Below are 22,670 nucleotides of genomic sequence, written 5' to 3'. Positions count from 1 at the left end.
GAATTAGGGCCATGAAACATGAGGGAAAATCCTGGATTGAGGCTAAAAAATTATAACTCCAGGCTGGCTGACAGTGCGGCATCTGGTGCTTTTCCATCACGCCACCACAGATTTGCTTATCACCGGTCTTTCCCTCTTGCTATAGCACAGAAACGAACCAAATACCACTTAAGATACAACACAATAAAATACAACTTCGATAAGCATGCATCCACGTATAAAATACAGCGAGACAAATAAACTAACACTCACAAAAATGTTTCAATTTTACCAAAAAATTAACCAACAATATAACAGCTATAAGTTCTTTCACACAACAGTAATTGCATACAGGTAATACTATACCTCAACTTTGGATTTGAGGATATAAATTATAATTCGTTACCGAAAAAAACTAAATATGCTTGTTGAATTTCCACCCAAAAATGAATTTGATTGACTAACCTGCGATATTGAAGCAACTACGTAACAGCAAGCACATTTAAAAACATTTAGACGTAAACATATGCAAATGAATTTCTAATCACCCGCTATGAAATTGCATCCAACAATTGGATTACAAAAATTCTTTATGAAAATATATACACAGATGAAACCTATTAGGTTACCAGGAAAACCAGCTAGTGACTAGCTCCCAACAAAATTCAAAATGGATTAAAACCAACCATCCATACACTCACTGCAATAAATATTACATACCCAGAAATATCAATTGATTACACCAATGCATTCCTTTATTTTGTGTGACTAAACCAACTGTAAAACTTTCTCATCCTCATTCTCATCCATCAAAACCTACGATTGTATGAGGATAACACTAGAGCTTGCCCATAGATGGGGAACAGAAAATAGCAATAATGTTTAATATGCAACAAACTTATATTATTTAGGTGTCTTTGATGAAAGGATTGTAAAACAGAATGACATTCACGTCATCGTATCAAAACATATGGGATAAACTGCATTACAAGGCCGTAGAAGATTGCTTTGTCTAAGCTGGGTTTTGTTTTCACTTGGTACTTCATGATTAATTTTTCTGGATTGTGAGCTGCTGTCAATATCACGAGTGAGTTTCGCATATCACTGCCTAATTCGGGAATTTACGGAGTAGAACTTCTCCATTTTACAAATTTAATATTACCCTCCGTGGCATTCCATTAAATAGAAAATTTTGTCACAACTAGAGTTCTATCACAAAATGAAATTAAGTAGTTTCATTGTACACCGTTTTCGAATGAAGTATTTTCATGATCACCAGAAGATGTGCATATGTGATGAAAAGGGATTTCGTGGCCAAATAATCTACTTAAATGATGATTACAGAAAGCTGAACTATTAAAATTTAAAACAAATACTTGTTTTACTATAGGTAAGAAAGGGTCACCTTGAACAAAGTCGTTAGTCGATTCAATTAATGCCACTAACGACACCTCTCCTTAATACTTGGAATTGAGACAAAATGGAAGATTTGATCATGATAGGGAGACATAATGCCGTGTATTTCTACAAATTTGAAAATTTCATCCGTTTTAGCCTTCTTTTGTTAACTTTAGATAATACACTATTTCAATAATTAGCCAGAGAGGTGAGTTTAGTACCACTTAAGTATGGTTTCACTCTATAGCAACTGCATCAACCTCATCTTTCATTCATAGCTGAGGATAATGAAGACAGCAACAAAATTTCACTTGTATTCGCGGAGTTGACAAAAATGCGACGTGGAAGACAAAATAATAGACAAATAAAAAGACAAATATTTTTTTTAGATTTACTTAGACAATTCATCGAAAAAAATTAGGCTGACAAGGTTTCATTGAAACTATCACTATTCAAAGAGATATTTCTCTCGGCGTAGTAATTCAGAATATTCATCGACATATAGAGTGAGGGAGGATATAAATTTAATACTTGTTACAATCCAGTTCCGTTAAATCTGAAAAAAACCTGCAACGAAAATGATGCACTTGTTAGTCTCTCCTTACAAGGAAAAGTGGTTAGTCTCGTAAGCTCCACCAGAATCCATACTTCTAATAAGAACTGCTATCAATGGGAAAATTATCGAGTAGCGCATAAATAATGATTTGTTTACCTGTGAGACAGGCTATTTCTCCATCGACATAATAGTATTAAATAATGGATTTTGGACACATTCAACTATAAATATGGAAATTCAATACTCGGAATTATAACTTTTGCGTCCTTAATCCTCGAAGTATTTGACGATAATTACAGGAGAGCAAGGATCAAATAAAAGTTAATCAGGAAAATTAGAACCTTCCCCTACGTATATATTTATCATTATAAGGGAATATTTCTTTCTAATCTTTCCTGAAACCGCTGAAAGAGACGTTTTCCCTCAGAAAGAGAATTCGGATAAATATTTCAACACCGAAACCTCTCGGGAAAATTGGATGGTTAGCTTCCGCTGTGATTATTCTTGTCGCGTGCCTTCGCAACGGAAACACCCAACAAGGGTTGTGAGGCACAGTTGGCCATTACCGTCTCTCAAGAACGCTTGAGGTCTTAATTTGACAACGAAAATAAGATAAGGAAGGTGCCAGATTTGGTTAACGCTTGTTGCAAGACTCCATTTCAAGCTAATAGGTCTGAAAAAACGCAAGGTTTGAACTGAAATACACCACTATTGTGGACAATAGGGGATATGATACCATCAAATACTCTATGGAAATAAAATAATTTCTCCTTGAATTAGCAACACCTAAAGCTAAATAAATTCACAAATTTATATAAACCATACATTTGAAACTATTTTAAACTTCAAACTGAATATCATACTGCACGTTCGTCCACAAATTTTTTACATTTTGGAAAGAAAAATGTCCATAACTAACAATTTTTGTGCATCATTTAAATTGCTTTTTTATATGATTTCTTGTCACTGCTAAGTAACCGCGATGTTCCGAACAATTAGCGTAGAATTCCAGAGCAGAAAATAGATGTTCAAACAGGCCATTTTACCAAAAGAATTTTTATCATTTCGGCACCGAGGAGCAAGATTTTTACTAACATTCAGCTGTGTAATTTTCATTCTAACAGAAACACAACTTCAAGTACTGAATACACATCACCATATTTTACTAAAAACAAAGATCCATTCCAAAATATCTCTGGTAAAAAGCGAAAATGGTCTTGGTTGCCAACTGTGCCATAGTCATGAGTAACAACAACACTTTTCCACAGACCGAGTCAGATCAAAGACTCAAACGGTAAAGAAGTAAAATAAATGGTAAACTAATCGAAATAAAATGTCAGCGAATGTCTTCAATATCATCGTTTACAAGATCAAAATCTGGAATAGATTTCATTTACTAGTATAGGTCAGAGAAAATTACTTCAGGCCGGTAAATTAAAAAAAAACGGAATATATGCAACTCGCTCTATGAAAATTTTATAGAGTAATAGTACCAGGACAACTATCTGTATTCATACGAAATTTTATTTCTTACAATTAGTGTGAATTACTCTCTGAGGCTTACAATGATAAATGAAGAGCAAACTTAGTGCATGTCCACAGTAATTTTATTTGGTACGACGCGTTTCAGCGACCTTACTTCGCTATCATCAGGTACAAAATGCCCGTCGTACCAAATAAAATTACTGTGGACATGCACTAAGTTTGCTCTTCATTTATCATTGTATCATTATGTTCCACAACATCTCGCCGAACACCGTTGAATATATCTCTGAGGCTTCGTCACCTAGTCACCCAAGGATTAGGCAGTGAACCTTCAACAGAGCTTCTATACCCACCTTAGTTGCGAATAAGGTATAAAGTGTGTTGTACTCCATGGTGATGTATGTTGATGTTGGTCAGTATCAGTATAAATTTTGAATTATATATAATTTTTTTGTGGGAACTACATATACTTCAGTTTCAAATCAAAAAGGAATGTACGGTTTGAAGTCATTTATCAGCGTTGCGATCTGCTCGAACACGTCTCCATGATGCACAATATATGAACACAGTTATTTGATTTTATGCACAGGACAATTGCTTCACAAAAAAGAGATAGTTTCAATTCTGCAGCCTGTTTCAAGTTGAAATGGCAACACAACCGTATTGCAATTTCAATTTCAAAAAGGTCGACTCGGAGAATTAAATTTGTAAATCACCCCTTGCAAAGGCTTTTCCCCGTTAAAAATAAAAACACGGACGACGACCCGACTAAAAATGTGAGCGCGAGGCGGCGCAACACCTAAATATGTATCCTGAGACAAATTGGACGCAGGGGTTACGACCAGCAGCGTCTCGTTTTTTGATGGTCAATTTCCCAAGAGTTTCCCTCGGGGCGACACTTACCCCGGTATCGCGATAGTTCGTGCGAAACTCCGAACGTTCCGAACTGGCGCGGAACTTGAAGCTTGAGGAGGTAGCAGATGCGTGGAGTAGTTTCCCGTATAACGCTATCAAAAGCGACGCAAGTGCCCGGGGGAGGCTGGGAATTTTCCGCGTCATTTATGAGGGCATAAGGGCTCCGCGCGGAGGTCGCTGGGGCTTTATCCGAGGCGTTTAGGGGGAACGGCTGCTGCTTCTCCAGCCAGCGAGATTCCCCAGAGTGGGAGGCCAAGCACATTCCGCGGCATTAGGAAAGATAAGCGCTTTCCAGAGTGTTCGAGACGGTGGCCCTCCTCCTAAGGCTGCTCACGCATTACCACTTAAACAGCCTCTACTCCTTGGAAGCCGAATCCTCGGAGAGTAAAGTACATTAAGAAATGAATTCCATGCTTTGAATGAAACAATTTTATATATAACTAAATTTTTATTAATATATTGACCAAATTCAACACATTTAACCATCGATTACATCACACTCGATATCTAACCAATTCCCGAATCAGACAAAATGCCAAATGTAGAGGATATTGAAGTACCAGTTGTAAGTTTCATAGCCTAATCCATAGGTGAAAAATCCTCAGACAGTGATTTACACCGATTGTTAGAGATGAAATTCATGTTTAGTTAAATAAAAAATATGAAATAACAAACTGATACTGAAATCGGTTGAAATTAACAGATAGTGTGTCAATTGCCATATATTCGATCTCTTATTAATTACAAAAATTTACAAATGAAAGTATACTGGATATAGCAGAACTATTCAGTCGAAACTTCAGTACACAGATAGGAAATCAAAATCAATAAAGCTGTGCCGATAACAGGAAAAAATAGGGAATTAAGAAAGCTCAGTGAGCATCCTCCCTCAAAAATATAAGGTCTACGAAAAACTTTCATGAGGCCCGTATCGCTGTTAGCTTTTCATTTCTTGAGAAATTTTCTTTTAGTATAGAGCTTATTGCAAAAATAAAGTCCATTGACTATTTGCATAAAAGAATCTTAGGAGATAAATGTATTTGCGTCCCACAGGAACGCAACTAATTGGAAATACGGACCCAAATTACGAAAGGCTACCGATTCCTTCAGGCCTTCCCATTAGTTCAATGAACCTTCCTTTCAATGCACAGGGAGCTAAAAAAATGCTGGTTGCATAATAGGAAACTTTATGATGGGCGGCGGTCATTCTTAAAAGATTTTTTATTCATAAAAAACAAGTAGAAAAATGGATAATAGGTTACCCAGGAAATCCATTGTTAAGTACCCTACATATGGGAAATATACTTACTATTAAAACTTAAACATAGGGTTAACATTATAGGCTATAGTAAATTTTATACGCATTATCTCATAGAAATGCATGCATTTGCATTTCACAAGGCTGCTTAAGGTATAACGTGAGACCTACGGTGAGAAATGGCTGCCAATTCCTACCATGGAGTATTGATAAATAGAGAGATTTTAGGATTTTGAGCATGATAGACATGGTCAAGGTTCACGAGTATTAAGAAAATTAGTTTGGCTTGCAAATCATTGCAATATTTGTTTAAGATTTTGAAAAATAAGAGAATCATATATTGAAACTCCGAAAATATTTAATAGGCACATTACAACGAAAATTAAGTCAATGAGTAATTTTCTTACTTCGATGATGACTTCTTAATTTTTTGGTTTAATAAATGGTGATCAAGTCATAACTAAAGCTGCTATAACTTTCTTCGCGTCAAATATAAAATACAGATATAACTTGGTAAAGAAATACTGGAAGCATCATATATAGCTGTAATCAACAGCAACTTACAATTACTCTCATTCATATAAATCTGCGAGGAAAGAAGTGAACGGTAAATTATTAGGTAAGTTACCATTGAAATAATCTTATTCGTTTTCGTTTAAATTAATTGGTTTCAATGAGTTCCTTTAAATTTTCATCTCATTTATCTAAATCGGCATTACCCCAGATTGGGTTGTTTTAATTGAACTATTAAGCGGTATTTTATAATATTAATTACCGTTTAATAGCTCAAGTGATAAAACAGTTCAAGTAAAAAGATCTAATACTGGATAAGGCCGATTTAGATGGAAAAATGAGATCAAACAACACAACCACACCCAAGCATATGAGATGCAGTGAGCATCGTCGGTGTCATAGTGTTATCCTGCGGCAGAATTATCTGCAGGTAGTGCTTCCCTTTAGCGACGCCGAGGCCGCAAGGAATAAAGCCAACGGACCGTCGAACAGAAAGGAAAACTCAGGCTCATGAAGGTGATTAGATTGCTTGCTGGGTTAATGCCCCTGAAATGCTATTGCGTTATATTTCTCCAAATGGGACAATTCCGCACAACTCCTCCTGTCATTTAGTACGCCTCGGCGAATACGGAGCATCCTCCAAATGAACCCCAATGGAACAACGGAAAACCGTAGAACGGTGGCTCCACGGTTTACGAGGAGACTCTGGGATGAGCAGCGAAAATATTTTTCGCAGCAAAATATTTGTCTAATATGCTCAGAATTCTGAAATTTCTCTATTTATTACCACTCTACCTTTAGGAATTGACAACGCAGGCCACATATTATATCTGACGCATCTATTTGAAAAGAAAGTATACGCATTTCTATGAGATGATTCGTATAAAATGTGTTAGTGATAGCCCTATGTTTAAGTTAAAAAATATGCAACACGGGTAAGGTACTTACTAATATATTTCCTAAGTAACCTATTATCCACATACTTTTTCTTCTCTTTTTTGCATAAAAATCTTTAGTTATTTACGACCACCCCTCAGCACAGCACCCATTCGCCAAGTCCTGTTTGAAATACTCTACTAATAGAGAGCACATTCTTTTAAAACAGCTTTAAGGAAAATAATATTCAAAGATTACTTGATTTTCGATTTGGCATTGAATTGGCAGTAAGGGGTGTTTTCAGATCGCTGTTACGAGGTGATCTAGATAGTTTTCGTGGTGCCACGAAGTAATTCAATACAAAGATGTGGAGAATCCTAGTAAATTAGTTAATCAAATTTAATAGAGAAAAAACAAGCGTTGAACACTATTCTAGAGAAATGTAACCTTATGATGATGGTGACGTTTGTGTCTTCACTTCTCGTCACTATATTAACTTCATTTTTCCCTGAGGCTGGTCAATTTTTGATTTAATAATAAAATATTGTTCTTAGGCACTTTTCGGACTTCTTTAAAATCGATCTCTCAATATTCATAGTTTATTATACAATTTGTGTGGAGTATGGATGATTCAAATTCAAATAAGGGAGTCGATAATCTCATTTTCAGATAAATATATATGATGAACTACAATATAATATCGATGAAAAAAGTATTAAGGGAATTAGGGACACAGCCTTGTAGTCGAGGTAGTCTTTTTACTGAGGATCGTGTCATTAAGGTTATTTTGGCTGAGTCGTGTTATCGAGGTTCATCAGGGCTATATGATAGACGGGCTCATTACGAATACTCATAGATCGATTTCGCTATACATGAAACCTTATGGGCACATATTTTTACGTATTACATAAATGCAAATTTATAATGCAAATACGAGAAAGAGCGAAAAATAGATGGCACATTCCCACAATTTTTGCAATAATCTTATGGAAAAGTGCCATGTCTCATTATCGCTAACTTATGATGTCTTTCCACTCCACTATCCCGCCTGCTTCAGTTATTTTTGTCCGACTAAGAATTATACCTCAAGAAATTTTTGTGCCAAACAGAAAATAAGTACTCCACCACGCAAAAGTCACGTGAAACTTCAAGTTTCCCCGGCGAAGCTGAATGAAAGCTGAAGGTGTAACTTTAGGCACATACAGTAGAAAGACCCTCAATAACACATCCTCAATCACAATGATATTTTCAAATCCCCTCAAGATTTCCATAACAGATAATGTTAAATTAACATCTTTAACGCGACTATTATCTATTAACCATACAGCCTTAATAACACGGATTTTTTTCAATACACAACGTAACTCAGAATCTCTATAATAAGTCGTTTTGAGAACTCAACCTCGATAACGCAACTCTGTACAATAGAATATCTTATGAAGGTATTTATTGATTCCATTAATCTCTATAACACGACTGATATCCAAAATATCCATCATAACTCGATTCTCAACAAAAATCTGATTCCGTAATCACCTTAAGACACTTTCCTTCGATGTTCTATCATAGCTCATCATGTATCTTAGTCTGAAAATGAGATATTTAACTCTCTTTGAGTTGAATTTAATCACTCACATTCCATAAAAAATAGAATAATAAACTGTGAATATTGAGAGGTTGAACCGAAAATAAAGGTTTATCAAAGAGGTCAATATAAAAAACTCTCACAAATACAAACAAATAATCTGGGGTGAGTAAGGAATATCTCTGACGATTAAATATTTACGGAAATAAAACATCCGATAACCAAAACTTTTGGCTGAATTCATTACAATTTTGATGAAAATGAAATCTCCCGGCACGTTTTTCCATTAGTATCTACCAGAATAGTTTCAAAATATGAATGTTTCACACACCAACGTAATTGAATAGTGCACCCAAAGTCATCAAAGGCACAATCCGAGCGATAAAAAACTTTTAGGGATATTGTAAAATATCCCTAAAATTTTTCTATGGTCTCTCAGAAATCCGTTTCTTACGTACCACACGTTATTCAGTTTACCAAAGTTAAGTGAAAGAGTTTATTTGAAAAAAAGAATACACCAGCTGAATACCTACCTATTTCCTTTTTCCATATCTTTATTTCTTTCCCAAAGTTAAATTGGAACGAATGAGAGGAATTGGTTTGCCATAGTGGGATTCTCATCAATAATAACATATTCACTACAAACCTAAAATTTAATTTTAGGAGGTGAGATAAGAGATGGTTGGTCCATTTGAAATTCTGATTAAAAGAGAATGGATTACACATTTCTAACATTTCCGAATTTTACGGGGTAAAATATTTGATGTTATAAAAACCAATCACTTACCAAAATAGCACGGTACAATTACGTTCCGCACCAATTACTACTGTTTTTTTAGGAATAAATTGCTATCATGATCAGAAACATACGCGTGAATTCTCGACATAGTCTACCTCGACGTCAGTAAATGGTTAATTTCAAAGCAATGAAAAAGAAATATGATATACAAAAACAGGTTGATAGATATGCCGTGGATAGAAATAAGATTTAATGAAACATATGAAGTAGAAGAATTGGTACAAGTAATAATTATAATCGCGCTGATTTGAAACAATTATCGCAGCCTACGTTGAGACGTATATTGATTCACACTCTATGACTCTGTACCAAGGGTTAAATATTTGTAGGCAACGCCTATTACTTGGAAAGTTATTATATAAATTTGAAAAATTTAGGGATACATATCAGAACATACATTTTACACACAAAATTTTATAATTCCTTAGTATACTTACGACAGAAAGTCAACACCAAATGTTTACATTACACAACGATTACAACACTAAGTTACTATTAAGAGAACAATACACAGCGAAACAAACATGCATACGGGCGAACACAACGAGAATATACAACAAAGGCAGATTTACAGCATCGATCATTAGTTGCACAGAAGCAATTGAAACCATATTTACGCAAACATCTAATTTTCCAAATAATTATCAACGGTAGTACTTATTGTAAATTTTAGCCGAAATGTAAACAATATTAGACATTCAATTAATATATCCATTTCATACATCCATAAAATTAGAATAGGCAAAGCGAAGGCACACCATCTGTGAACAGAGCACTTGACTTGTTTGGTCCCAGATGAATATTCAAAAAAAATGTATAACTAATAAACTCCACCGTGGAGGCTTTTATTAATGACATTACTGAAACCGCAATTAATGATTTAAAATAAATTACATAATTGAAAATATTTCCTTTAATTTCTCTATATGACTGAAAATCTTTAGTCTTCTCCATGACATACGCATTATATGTTTAGCACACTTACCCTGAGTTCATGAATACTACTCTAAGCGTCTATTAACGATAATCTAGAACCGTTCTTTCCATTTCCCACTTGATGAATGGGACTTCATAATCTTTTTCATTAAAAAGCACTAATTTCACATCATAATATAATCCTGTAAGAAAATCACTTCCACGAGATGCTAACTCATTTTACGACTGCGATAGTATAATGGGTGGACTATCATATTTGAATTTGAATATGGATGAATGTGGATATTTTAAGAACCACTCCTTAGAAATAAATTCTATTTATATATTTAATTAAAACATTTATTCTGATTCAATGAAATATTTGATGTAACAATATTTATTCGAATATTAATAATGCTAATGTCATCATAGTGAAATATTTCATATGATGCTAGAATAGGTTTTGATCTTCAATTTTATTAATAATATGGTAAGATTATTGATATATGTTTGAATAACTACTCTAACACTTTGAACCACAGACGAATAAAGTCTTCAGCGTTTCATTCTGCGTTAGTTCATCTGGGATACGATTAGCCTCCTCCGGCTTTCGGTGATGCATAACTATCCACTTATTTCACCACTTAGGACAAGTAACAAAATCTTACTAACGATGCATAAAGCTAACATTACCGAAATATGGTCAACATAACTGATTCCCACACTTTTTCACGGTTGAGAATAGAAGCCCTAAAATTTGATCCGCTGGACGTTGACAACTTCTTACGACGTTGCCATTTATTATTCTTTTTAAATCATCTTTCACAAAAATGTAGATGGACCATACTCCATGATACGTTACAGTGCTACCAACATCCACATTTTCCCAATCCATGAACAGAAAATGAAACTATTGCAGTGAAGGTATGATTATTTTAGTAAACTTCAGTTATTTGAAAAACTTCATTTATCTATCCCCGGTGAATAATAGTCAAAAGGATTTTACGGATCTTCAAAAACTGTTCTCAAAGAATGTGCTTTTATTGATTAATTGTCACTCATAACTGATATTCGACTCAACAGAAATTCCTACTTCAAATCACATTGCTCTCCCCCGGCGGCTAGTTATGAAGTTATTGGCATTTTATATCAGACAGTACATTTGACGTTTAATTCACTTAAAATTACACGTATATAAATAGACATTAACGCTTGGATACCAATTAATTTTTGGTTTCGAACGGGGTAAATGCTGGCAGCTTAGTTTTTTTATATCATTGCCTCACAAATATCGATTACATTTTCATTCTCGCTTAAAATGATCATTTGAATTCGAGATTATGTTGAAACAGATCTATGGATGCGAACATGGAGACTCAATCCCCCTCACACTATTAGGAACACTTTGGTTCATAAATACCCTCTTCAACTAAGCGTATCCGAATTTCAGGTATTCCTTATCCCAATGATCCCAAGTATTAAATAACTAAAAAGATATAACAAAATAGATATGAAATATGTTTCTGGCAGATGCCTTAAAGGAGACTTTCCTTTTCCCTATTTCAGGAAGACTTCAACCTGACTCATAGTAGTCAGGAAAGTTATGTAAAACCAACGTAATGAAAAGTATAAAAACCTCTGAAAATAAAGCTGTAACTTATTTATTTTCACACAAAATTAATTAACACCGAGATTGACAGATCATATTTAATCATTTCATGGTACAGTTAAATGATTCAAACGAGCAAACGAGCTATCTCTGTGCATCGGATATTCGTTCGTACCACTAAAGCATTACTAGTAATACTATTGCACACATTTCATTCAACCCAGATTTTAATCTTGGGATAGGTACTTAGCACGCAACACAAGCGCTCTCTCTAAGACACTCCATTTTTACCATTGTCGGAACTGCAATCGTTGTCGAACTCAATGCATGCCTGTGTTTCAGACATAAGATCATCCGGGACGACGACTATCCTGACGATTCAAGATGACAGTGGAGACGCAAGTGATACCCTCAACCGTAACCTTTATTCCCCCCTCCCACCCTCCCTCACCCTATACCCTAAAAAAACGACCCTCTTTCCCGCAACCTTCAATTTTCCCTCTTCCCGATACCCAAACGCTATCATTTCTTTTAGCCCTCTCCTTTAGAATTAGGACATATTTAAGGAATAACTTGGCTGCACACTATTCACTTGAAAATTTGGTTACTGTAAAAACGATACGCGTAGTGTGAGAATAAACTAAGTGGAAATACTACAATGTCTCATTTAAACAATGCTGAAATTCAAATTTAACCTAAATTTTTTCCACGCGGCCAAAATTTTCATCTTCGAAAGACAGAAAAATTTTGATTTTATTCTGCTCCATAATTTATTGGAAATTTTAATGTGATAGTGCAAGCTTCAAATTATTAATTCCAATTTTGGGAAGATAATAACTACGCAGTTAACATACAACGATTATATAGCCTAACTGGTTTCGACACTTACTCCATCATTCTTGAGGGTATAACTCCAAGGTTTTTTGGCAGCGGGTGCCTCATTTATACGAGGCTCACGAGGAGTCTGGGGATAAATGAAAATGGGAGTGCATCTGAATGGTCATCATATTATGACACTCGCTCACGAAAACTTAAGAGTTACACCCTTGATAACGACACAGTAAGAGTACTCGTGTAAGATACCGGTTGGGTTAAATAAATGTTGAATGGAAATATATTAAGCCGTTATCTCTCCCAAAATGAAGAAATTCTACAAAGTTGAGCCAGAAACGGCTGAATCAAAGATTACCTTTTTACGATACATTAAAATAAAATGTAATTGCACTTTTCAACAGTTATTTGAATTTGGTCTACAGAGTTATCATCTTGTACAAGAAATCAAATTACGTGAGAACATACGTGTTCATCGATGTTGTCCTATAGGTACCGTGATGTCTTGTACCAGGCGATGGCTCTAGAAGCCAAAACGTGTCGCACGTATTCAAATAAAAGTGGAAAATTGCAATTAAATTTAACTTTAATATCATCTTAGCAATTGCAATCGCTATTACATTGCATTTTAATAGTCAAACTTCCTCTATATCACTCCTGAATCGGTTATAGCTATTTCGATCCGAGAAATTGCGTACTGATCGGTTGGGCAGAAGTAAAATGCTGAAAATCAGAATGATGATGCCGCAATGCATGATGATGGTGATCTAATCAAAGGCTAAGAAAGAGAGAGGTGATGGTTGAAGTGTTGGGTGCGGGGGGGAGTACTCACCAGGTGACCTGGGCGACGCAGAGGAGGATGAGGACCATGCCAGTGGGCCCCAAGTAGGAGTGGGCCTCCGCCATGGCTGCACCGACCGGCACCCCCTCCCACTCCGCCCCCTCCTCTCCGCCCCGCCTCCTCCCACTGCCCCACCCACCTCGACCACCACGCTACGACACCCACCAACGTGCACCTGCAACAACGAAAAAAAAGAACGAAAAACAAAGGATTAGTAGAGGCCTTTTCAAAATCACAGTAATGACATAGTATATCTTGAGATACTATGATGGTCTGATGAAGACAATCGTCGAGAGACAAGTACATAGGCGGATCCTGGGGAGGAGGGGGCACGTTCCCCCCCCCGGACCCATAAAAATATGCAAGATTTATAATACGGTCCCATTATCATTGCGTTCGTTTCGAACCAGGCATTCTTGTGACCCCCCCCCCCCCAGAACAAAATCCTTGCTTGTGCCCCCCCTCCAGAAAGAAATCTTGGATCCGCCCCTGGACAAGTAGATGGAGATAATGTAAAAGGAAGACCTCGAGTAAAATATATGGAACAAGTAAAGAAGGATGTGAAAGAGAAGAAATAAGTATATGTGAAAAGATTAGCTGATAGGAAAATTGAGTGGAGAGCTTCGTCAAATCAATCGTAGGGTTGCTGACCAGATATAATGAATTATAGCGCAATAATTTTTATGCCAAATTAGCAAAATACAAAATTTAAGACTATAGAGTATCATCAATTTTTTTAGCTGGAAACATATGTACACTAAGAGGATATTCTGTATTGTGGTAACCACGAACGAATATCAAATGGCACCGGGAGTTGCTTGTATAAAACAACATATTTTTAATAGAGATTTTAGCAAAATAATAATAATAATGATATAGAAATAATTTTTACAAAATTTCAGGCGGCACAATTTCGTCGAATTTTAAAAATTGGAACATAAGCACACTCAGAGTATACTCTGCGCTGTAGTTACCGCCATCGAATATTAATATGCATTGGGCGGTGCTAGTGCAGAAACAATTGTGCGGCCAACGCTGTCTTAACCTCTTCGATTCTCGCGTGATGTATGGATTACATTGACGCTTGAATTATTTACCACTTGGCCAAGAGTGATATCGTTATAGTACCTATTTCAGTACTTCCTGATAGATGACAGCATCATGCAGAAGCATTATTTACAGGAATCACTAATGCTATTCTTTAACATTTCATTAACCAGAAAACGTGAAATTAAAAGACCAAAAATAACGGTATAATTATAGGAAAAGAAGAAGAAATAGGATTAGGAATAAGACAATGAGGAAGTTGGCAGGAGTGGTTGAGATTTCAAGGAAGTTGCTAAAGGGTAGGCTGCAATGGTTCGGCCATATTTCAAGAAGGGATGAAGATGCTTATCGTCCCAATGTATACAAAATTGTTAACGATATTAACGGAGGGGTTACCAGGAAACGATCAAAATAATTTCAATCGGGATAAAAACTGTTAATTTTAATTACAACAACATTTATAGTGAAATTTAGCCTAAATAATGAACGCTGTCAGCAATCCCCAATGCAGGTAGAACGCGGGCAGTTATTTTACGAGAGTATTTTTTATATACCATATATATGTTGAGGTTTCTGACAATGTCAATACCCTTAAACTTAATTACCCTAAGAAATATTAAATTTTACATGCGGCCCAATGGTGCATAATAATGCTACATGCTCGAAGTTCAAAACATCAAGTCTCATTTTAAAAATTGCGATTAAAAAACTAGATGCTGCAAATAGAACATTTAAAAATTTTATGAGCATATATACCAGCTATCAACGAGTGAATAAAAAATATTTCTAATAAAAATATATGAAATGAAGCTATGTATTCCGAACAGAAAAATATTAAATTAATTAACAGAAGTTACAACAAAGAAAACCAAAACATTTTGCAAATATTATGCGTTTTTAAGTCTAGCACTGCTAAAACAGTTACACAAGATGCAATGGCTCGCTACCCACAAGAATGAAAATTTTATGGTAATAAATAAAGCATTAATTTACAATTTTATTCCAACAGGTTAGTAATCAGCATCTTATTGCCAAACATTTTTTTTAAGATCTCAAATCTTCCGGTAAAAAAATTCCTCATCCTACAATGTGTTGCGTACGTCTGCCTTCTATGATCAGCAGGGAGGGATAGAAGGAGTAAGAGAAACTCCGTATCCTTTATCAATCTTATTTTCGTGTTGAGAGGGCAGCGGATTGGACTGACGAAATGTTACGTTGTCTCATGTCAACCGGGAAGGTTGGGGTGAGTCGGAAAATACCGCACCCGAAACCCAGCCTGGCCAAGGATAAATGAGAGAGAATTGCAACCTTGGCAGACGTAGTAACGACCCAAATGGTCCAGGAAGAGTGAGACCGCAGCAGCCTGGACCTAGTTGCCACAGGCAGCGCCGCCAGCTGGGATGCTGAGGAAATATCTGGGGGAGAGGGAAAAAAATGTCCACGTCGGATCTCACGTCATGATGGAAGGAAATCGACATCGTTCCATCTTTCACTCGAGGAGACTTTAATCAAGTTTTGAGCTCGGTTATTCGACAGCGGCGTTGACGTCACGTCGAAAGGCATGGCGGGAAGGGCAGTGCGCCCACGGGGCGGTTAACGAGTTTCATTCATCGAGGCAGAGGGAGGGCAGGACAAACAGAACGGCAGATTTACGCTTTTATCACTAAACTACACGTTCAAAATAGCACATAGTGGTTTGGACACTTTGCTGCAAAAAAGTATCATAAGATATTTTATTTTGTTTTCATCTTGAGAGATAGTAGCAGCTTCACAACTTTCTTGATGAATTACAGTTTAGAGATTGTACATAGTTATTTGGGAAATTGACTCAAAAAAAAGTATCATAAAGCATTTGTTTTCTTTTTTTCACTTTCGGAGCAGATTTACGATTTTCTTTCTTGACCATAATTTTGATTTGGCATGTACTTTTTTTTGTAAATTTTCGTGCAAAAATACGGCATAAAATTTTATATTTCATCTTGTTAGATTTTACCAGATTAAATATTTTCTCATCTAACTACGTTTTGAAGTTAGTTTACACTTATTTGGACATTTTGATAGAAAATTGTATCGTAAGTATTTGGCTCGCTATGGCTGTCAATAAAAAACCAATCATACATTTTATATATCAGGTAAAATGTGTTATTGCTGATCAAAAATAAATTTTATAATGCATTGTTATCATCAATATGCATATATTAATGATATAAAACATTTTATATAATTACATAAAACATTTTACATTCTGTAGTCAAAATATATTTTATGATGAAAGTAGATGCTTGATACAGGTAAAATAATAAAGGCTTTACGACCGTAAAGGTGACGAGTACCATATATTTCCCAAGATCTGTAGTGAACGAGTTAGGGATTGATAATAGGAGATTGGGAAAATGGAAGACAGAGCAGTGATTTAGCAAAAGAAATCAAAATTTTAATAAAATGCAAAAGATGAACACAAAAACACACTCGATAAACGCAGTAGGTGGTAAATTATCAGAAGGAACAAATTTACGAGTATGTCTCAACCACGTAAACACTCATATCTCCGACGTTTGCTCCTACGGCAGTGACAATGTCCAGTCCATGACCAGTCACGTATTTTGCGCGTTGATTTACTTCCTTGCCTTTCATTCCCGCCTTGACTTCCTTTTCTCATTCTCAGAATAGACCAGAAAAGATCGAGATCATGGTAAATTAGTTTTATTCGACAATTTGCTAAGATATGCTTCTTTTTAACTAAGGAAAATATAAAAGAAAATGTCATCAGAATGATAGTAGACTTATCAAAATTTTATCAGATTTTAACATTTGCATATTGCCAGGTTAAAAAAGGTTCCCAGCGATTTTCAAACACTAAATGGGCCTATTTAACTACTGCTTTCTAACTATTATTCAAAACCAACTTTGCCGATGAAAATTCGCACCAAATTCTTAAAATCTAGCTCAAAAATTGAAAAATTATCAACGAGTGTGAATGAATAAATGAATTACAGGGTGTTTCAGGAGGTACCTGCAATACTTCAGGAGGTGGAAATACTTCAAATGTCAAAGTTGGTGAGATTACGCAATCAGTTAATACTCGCTCAAAGCTCTCGTTTAATTAACCTCAAAGATTAATTGTTTCAGACAATAATAATAGCACATTTTCGTCCAACCTTAATAATTTAATTCCCTTTAAAAGCCAGAGAAATAAATGAAATGTAAAAAAAGGCTGGATACCCACGAAAAACCGTTTCCATGGTAACTGCAAAGTGCATTCAAAAAATGTTTTCGTTGCCATAGCTCAGTAACTAAGGAGTTGCGACCCCATGCTTATCCCCAAATACTTCTTAAAATTGTCTCCTTTAGCACCTTCTGAAGTATTACAGATTCCGCCTGAAACACACTGTACATATATAGCTATAGTTAATTAAAAACATGAAGGTGAAGGGATACCAAAACTTTATACAACATTCATTGAAACAAACTATTACATTTGCATATTGCAACTTTCTCTCGCCATGAACGGGGTTGAGAAGGGGTTGTGGGGGTTCGGCGAAAGACGGAGGAGAAGGAGAAGAAAAAAAAAGCATGGCGTCGAACCGCACGGTCGTGAAAGGAGTTCTTCTGTCGCGCGCGCTCACTGTCGGCCGAGGTTTGAGCGCAAACCCTCGCTGTGCGAATGCCTGAACATGAATGACGAGCGGTGGTTTTCAGAGAGAAAACGGAATCAATATCACTCCCGGCGTGATTTTCATTTCCTTGCATGCGTGCGCTCAGGCGCTCTGGAACACGCGTGAGTGAGACGAGAACGGAGAAAAGCTCGACCGAAAAGGGAAAACGCCGCTAGAGGCTCTTTCACAGCAACTCAACGCAACTTAACTTAAATATACCAGGAAAATTAATGATGAATAAATTTAATTAATCGTGATAAGGATTTTAAAGGATTTCGTCTTCTATATTTCTTTAATTTTAAAGTCAAATTTGAGCTATTCTTAAGTAGTGGATAGCAAAACAAGATCGATTTAAGAAGTGTTAAGTGATTGGGAATTAACCGACGCTGTTTTCGAGTTTTTAAACTCATTTTACGGAAATTTAAGCCAAAATTTCGGTCGTTGCGAATAACGCTTTAGTGTCTTCGACCACAAAGTGATTCTGCAACTGATAAACTGGGTGATTACGTTTATTTTTAGTTTCCTGGTATATTTAAGTTTAAATTGTTTAGCATGTTGCCGAGTAATGTAGCAAACTCGGAAAAAAGATGGGGATTTGCATCCGCAGTAAAAAAATGGCTTATGAGGTGTGAGGAAGTAGAGTTTCTACTAAGAAAGGTGGGTTAAAAAGTCTACAATAAAAGGTATATTGTATATTCTATGTATGTAATTATGCGTTATATAATAAAAATAGTTATCCTTGTCCAAATATTTGAAATACGTTTTGTAATAATGAATGCAATCGGCAACAGAACAAATAACTGAATACAAAGAAATTTTACTTCTCATGTGTGCTAGCACCAGACCCATGTAAAAAGTTTAAGATGGTAGCCCCAAAACTACTCAAAGGGGTACCTATATATTCCAAAATTATTTAACTATGTTCTAAAATGTAATATTTGATTGTAAATGGAATAAATTATATATTATTATTATTATATATTATTATTATTTTCAATACTGAAATCGAAGGTAGAGCAAATAATTGTTTCTTATAACTTACGGTCGAACCATCCACTAAACTCTATAGGCATAAGCGATTACGATGATACATTCCGCTGTTTCTGTTGGAACTCATAAAAACTGGGAACATTTTAGGGAAATTGGAATTTCAATTTTTGACGTGAAAATAATTTCCTCTCCCGTTGATGAATGCCAGTTCTAACCGAACCTGACAAAAATTAATGAACGAGCCGTTGTCACGTCTCTATCAAACTTCCCATTTCTTCGGCAAGCATTAAGATGTGAACATTATAACAAAAGCGTAAGTTACCATGGGAAATTTTTATATTTTTCCCCCTAACGCTACCGAAGGTAGCGCTACGGGGTTTGATAGTATGAGGTGCACCAATGTACTAGCTTTGGTCGCAATCCGTGAAGCCATATGGAAACGCATAGCGAACAGAAAAATAGACATCTTCTTTTATATACATGGATTTATTGAAATATTGGCATTTCACGTTATACAGGGTGTCCCATTTATCTTGACCATCCGAAATAACTTTTTGTTCAGATGCAAATTCAAAAATGTGTCAAGCAAATGTTCATTCGCCGTCAGGGGGACATTAATCAGCATGATTGCCTTCCTTGTAGCTTTGTTATTTATCAAAGATATGAACAGGAGGAGTTATAGGAGAGGAAATGAATTGTCGAATAAAAAATGTAGGGTGCCATTTAAAAAAGACATACCTCTGTTCACATCTTTGTAAATAACATAGCTACAACGAAGGCAATCATGCTGATTAATGTCCCCCTAACGGCTAGTGAACATTTGCTTGACACATTTTTGAATTTGCATCTGGACAAAAAGTTATTTCGGGTGGTCAAGATAAATGGGACACCCGGAATATCCGCCAGAAAAACACAGAATTTTCTCCTGCATGAAAAAATAATGATCTCCTGATGAAATGCTATGAATGAGATGCTAGAAATATGTCCATATAAGTATCCGTGATTTCATAACGGTTCAAGTGAACCTCCAGAGATTTCGGTGCAACCTCGTCCAAGTTGATACGCCCACGCCCAGTCGACATCATGCGGCACTAATTGATCTGCTTCCCCGTCGCCTCCCTCACAACTGATTTAACAAGATTCCATTACGACCGCCCAGGGAGAGACCTTTGCTGCATCCGCGTCGCTGAGACACGCGTTTCACGTGGAGCGCCTTAAACCTTTCAGCGCGCAACCTTCGACCTACGTGCCAGTCAAGCGGACTCAGCCGAGGGGAAATACGGCGGCGCAAGTTGAGGGGAACACAAGGAAGACCTGCGTTCACGTTATACCCGGAGGTAAAGGTCACAGGATGGCAGAACAGAGATTAAGGATGGATATGCGGTGAGGTTATGCGTAGGTCGGATTCCTGCAAGGGTTTACAGGGAGTCTTGGATTAAGGAGAGAACTCCTACTAATGAAATTGAAACACGGATTGTAGCATTCAACATGGCTGAGGTATGCCTACGTCATTCACCTACATTTGACTCATAAAAAACTTACTCATTGACGTAAAGGATAAATGACTTTTGCATATGGCCAGGAATAAATGTAGCTTAATCATAAAATTCGCCATTTATCCAACCTCTCATGCAGAACTCATTGATTAAGGAAGAAATAAATAAGAGCGGAGGCAAACAGTATAAAGCAATAATTAAAAATTTACGCACACCCTTTGTGGGAAAAATGTGGTTTCATTACGAATATCATTTCAGTCATGGGAGAAAATTAGAGTTTTATGTTAGGGGATCAGCGATCCTGCCAGGGGGCTTGGGGGCTATGGAATATCCCGCAGAGAAACAGAGGGGTCCTCGGGAAAATTGGTTTAAATTAGCCTCAGAAAACAACATTTTAAGTTCATACTAACTAAGATTAAAATTTATTTTAAGCTGTGATGTTATTGTTTTCATTGTATTTAAATCAACGGGTTTCAGTACTTTTTTCGTACGAATTACCATTAAACCAAGCGTCCCCTGCCCCCTCAAAACTCCACCCATGATTTAGGTTCGTAGTTCGTCGCTAAACTGATAAATATGCGCATAACAAGGATTAATAAAATAGAGAAGGCGGGAACGCTGACGAATTGAACCAAGAATAGGGCGTGGGAAGCGTTGGTGGGTAAGTGTAACACATAAACGAGTCTGAACATCCATTTAGTCCAAATTCTCAACTGCAACCTCTAGGTTGGGAAGAGAGGGTTTTACCCTTCCCAAAAACACTACCTTCATTTAATACGGACAGAGAGAAATAATGTGGTACAACTGATTTACTAACTTGTTGAAAAATAAGTGATTAATTTTATCAAAAATCGCTCTTGAAAGCAGCTAAGTAGGTTCAACATTCCGAATGGCTTTCGGCGTGAAAATAGGCTGGCAAGAAAATAGTTCGAACATCTTATTAGAGCCCCACTACATTTCCAGGTCCAACAAAAAAGATACATTAAAGAGAGATATTTTGAACGGACAGGCAAGGGAATTCGATTTTCCTCCGAAAAATAATAATACCTAATAATAACAATAATAATTAAAGCGAACGAAACTTTGTATTAATACAAAGTTTTGTTCGTTTTAATTATTGAAATGAACTTCCACAAAGTTGAGGCTGTGACTATAGAGATTATGAGGGTTAATAATTGCTAGGCGGAACTTAGGGAAATTCCTATTTGCTCTTTGGTGGTTGATATTCTAACACCCCCTGCCACAAGCCTATTAAGGCAGCTTCCGGGGTAGTACGTAGATGTGTATGTAGATATAGGCGTACCAGTGAGCACATCAGCTCACGATGGCCAAAGCGTCCTTCCACCCACGTGATTCGAACCCGGCAACTTTGAATGGACGGGCTAACCACAACACTAGGTAAGCCATTCGGAATTGAGGTGGAATGTAGGGGAAATTAGGAAGGGGAAAGAGACCCTTTCAACCCTGTACCCTTTTTTCCCCCTGACGGCTTACTGAACGTTGGGGCGCGGAGTCATTCGGGCCCCACCCTGGGGAACCGTGAAGAGAGGAGGGGTACAGGGGGGAGGTGGAGGGGGAGTCAGGGAGGAGTTCCCCTTCCCCCCTCCCTTGTATCCCCTCCATTACCCCCCTCTCCGCGACCCCCGTTTCCCCTACACCCACATCATCACGTTTTTCGCATCGCATAAATATTTTTTCATTTAATTCCTCTCTTCCCTGCTACTGCAACTGTTGCAGCTGTGAAGGAGCGGGCTGGGGCGGAGGGGAGGAAGAAAGGGGAAGTAAGGGGAAGTAAGGGGAAGGGGTAAGGAGCAGTGGAAGCAAGGATACTAAGCACAGCGAGAGAAAAGGGTGGCGCGAGATTTGCGAAGGAAATGAAACCGTGGCACTCACGCTCACCGTCGCATCAATACATAAGGCA

At 36.7% G+C, this 22,670-nt stretch overlaps 1 protein-coding gene across 6 annotated transcripts in view; it reads right to left on the bottom strand.

The window, feature by feature from the left end:
* LOC124164389 (glutamate-gated chloride channel) overlaps positions 1-13,644 on the bottom strand; it is a 119,780-nt gene extending 106,136 nt beyond the window's left edge. For all 6 annotated transcript variants that reach the window (XM_046541709.1, XM_046541710.1, XM_046541713.1 and 3 more), the window contains exon 1: positions 13,552-13,644. In XM_046541709.1, the coding sequence (XP_046397665.1) occupies positions 13,552-13,625 (74 nt within the window). In that variant the 5' untranslated portion in view covers positions 13,626-13,644. The remainder of the gene's footprint in view (positions 1-13,551) is intronic.
* Positions 13,645-22,670: the final 9,026 nt, after the last annotated feature.

This window comes from Ischnura elegans, chromosome 8 (genome assembly GCF_921293095.1).
Source record: "Ischnura elegans chromosome 8, ioIscEleg1.1, whole genome shotgun sequence".
Taxonomy (NCBI): Eukaryota; Metazoa; Arthropoda; class Insecta; order Odonata; family Coenagrionidae; genus Ischnura; species Ischnura elegans.
Note: the sequence above shows the minus strand (reverse complement) of the source record. Positions and strands in the feature narration are given on the sequence as shown.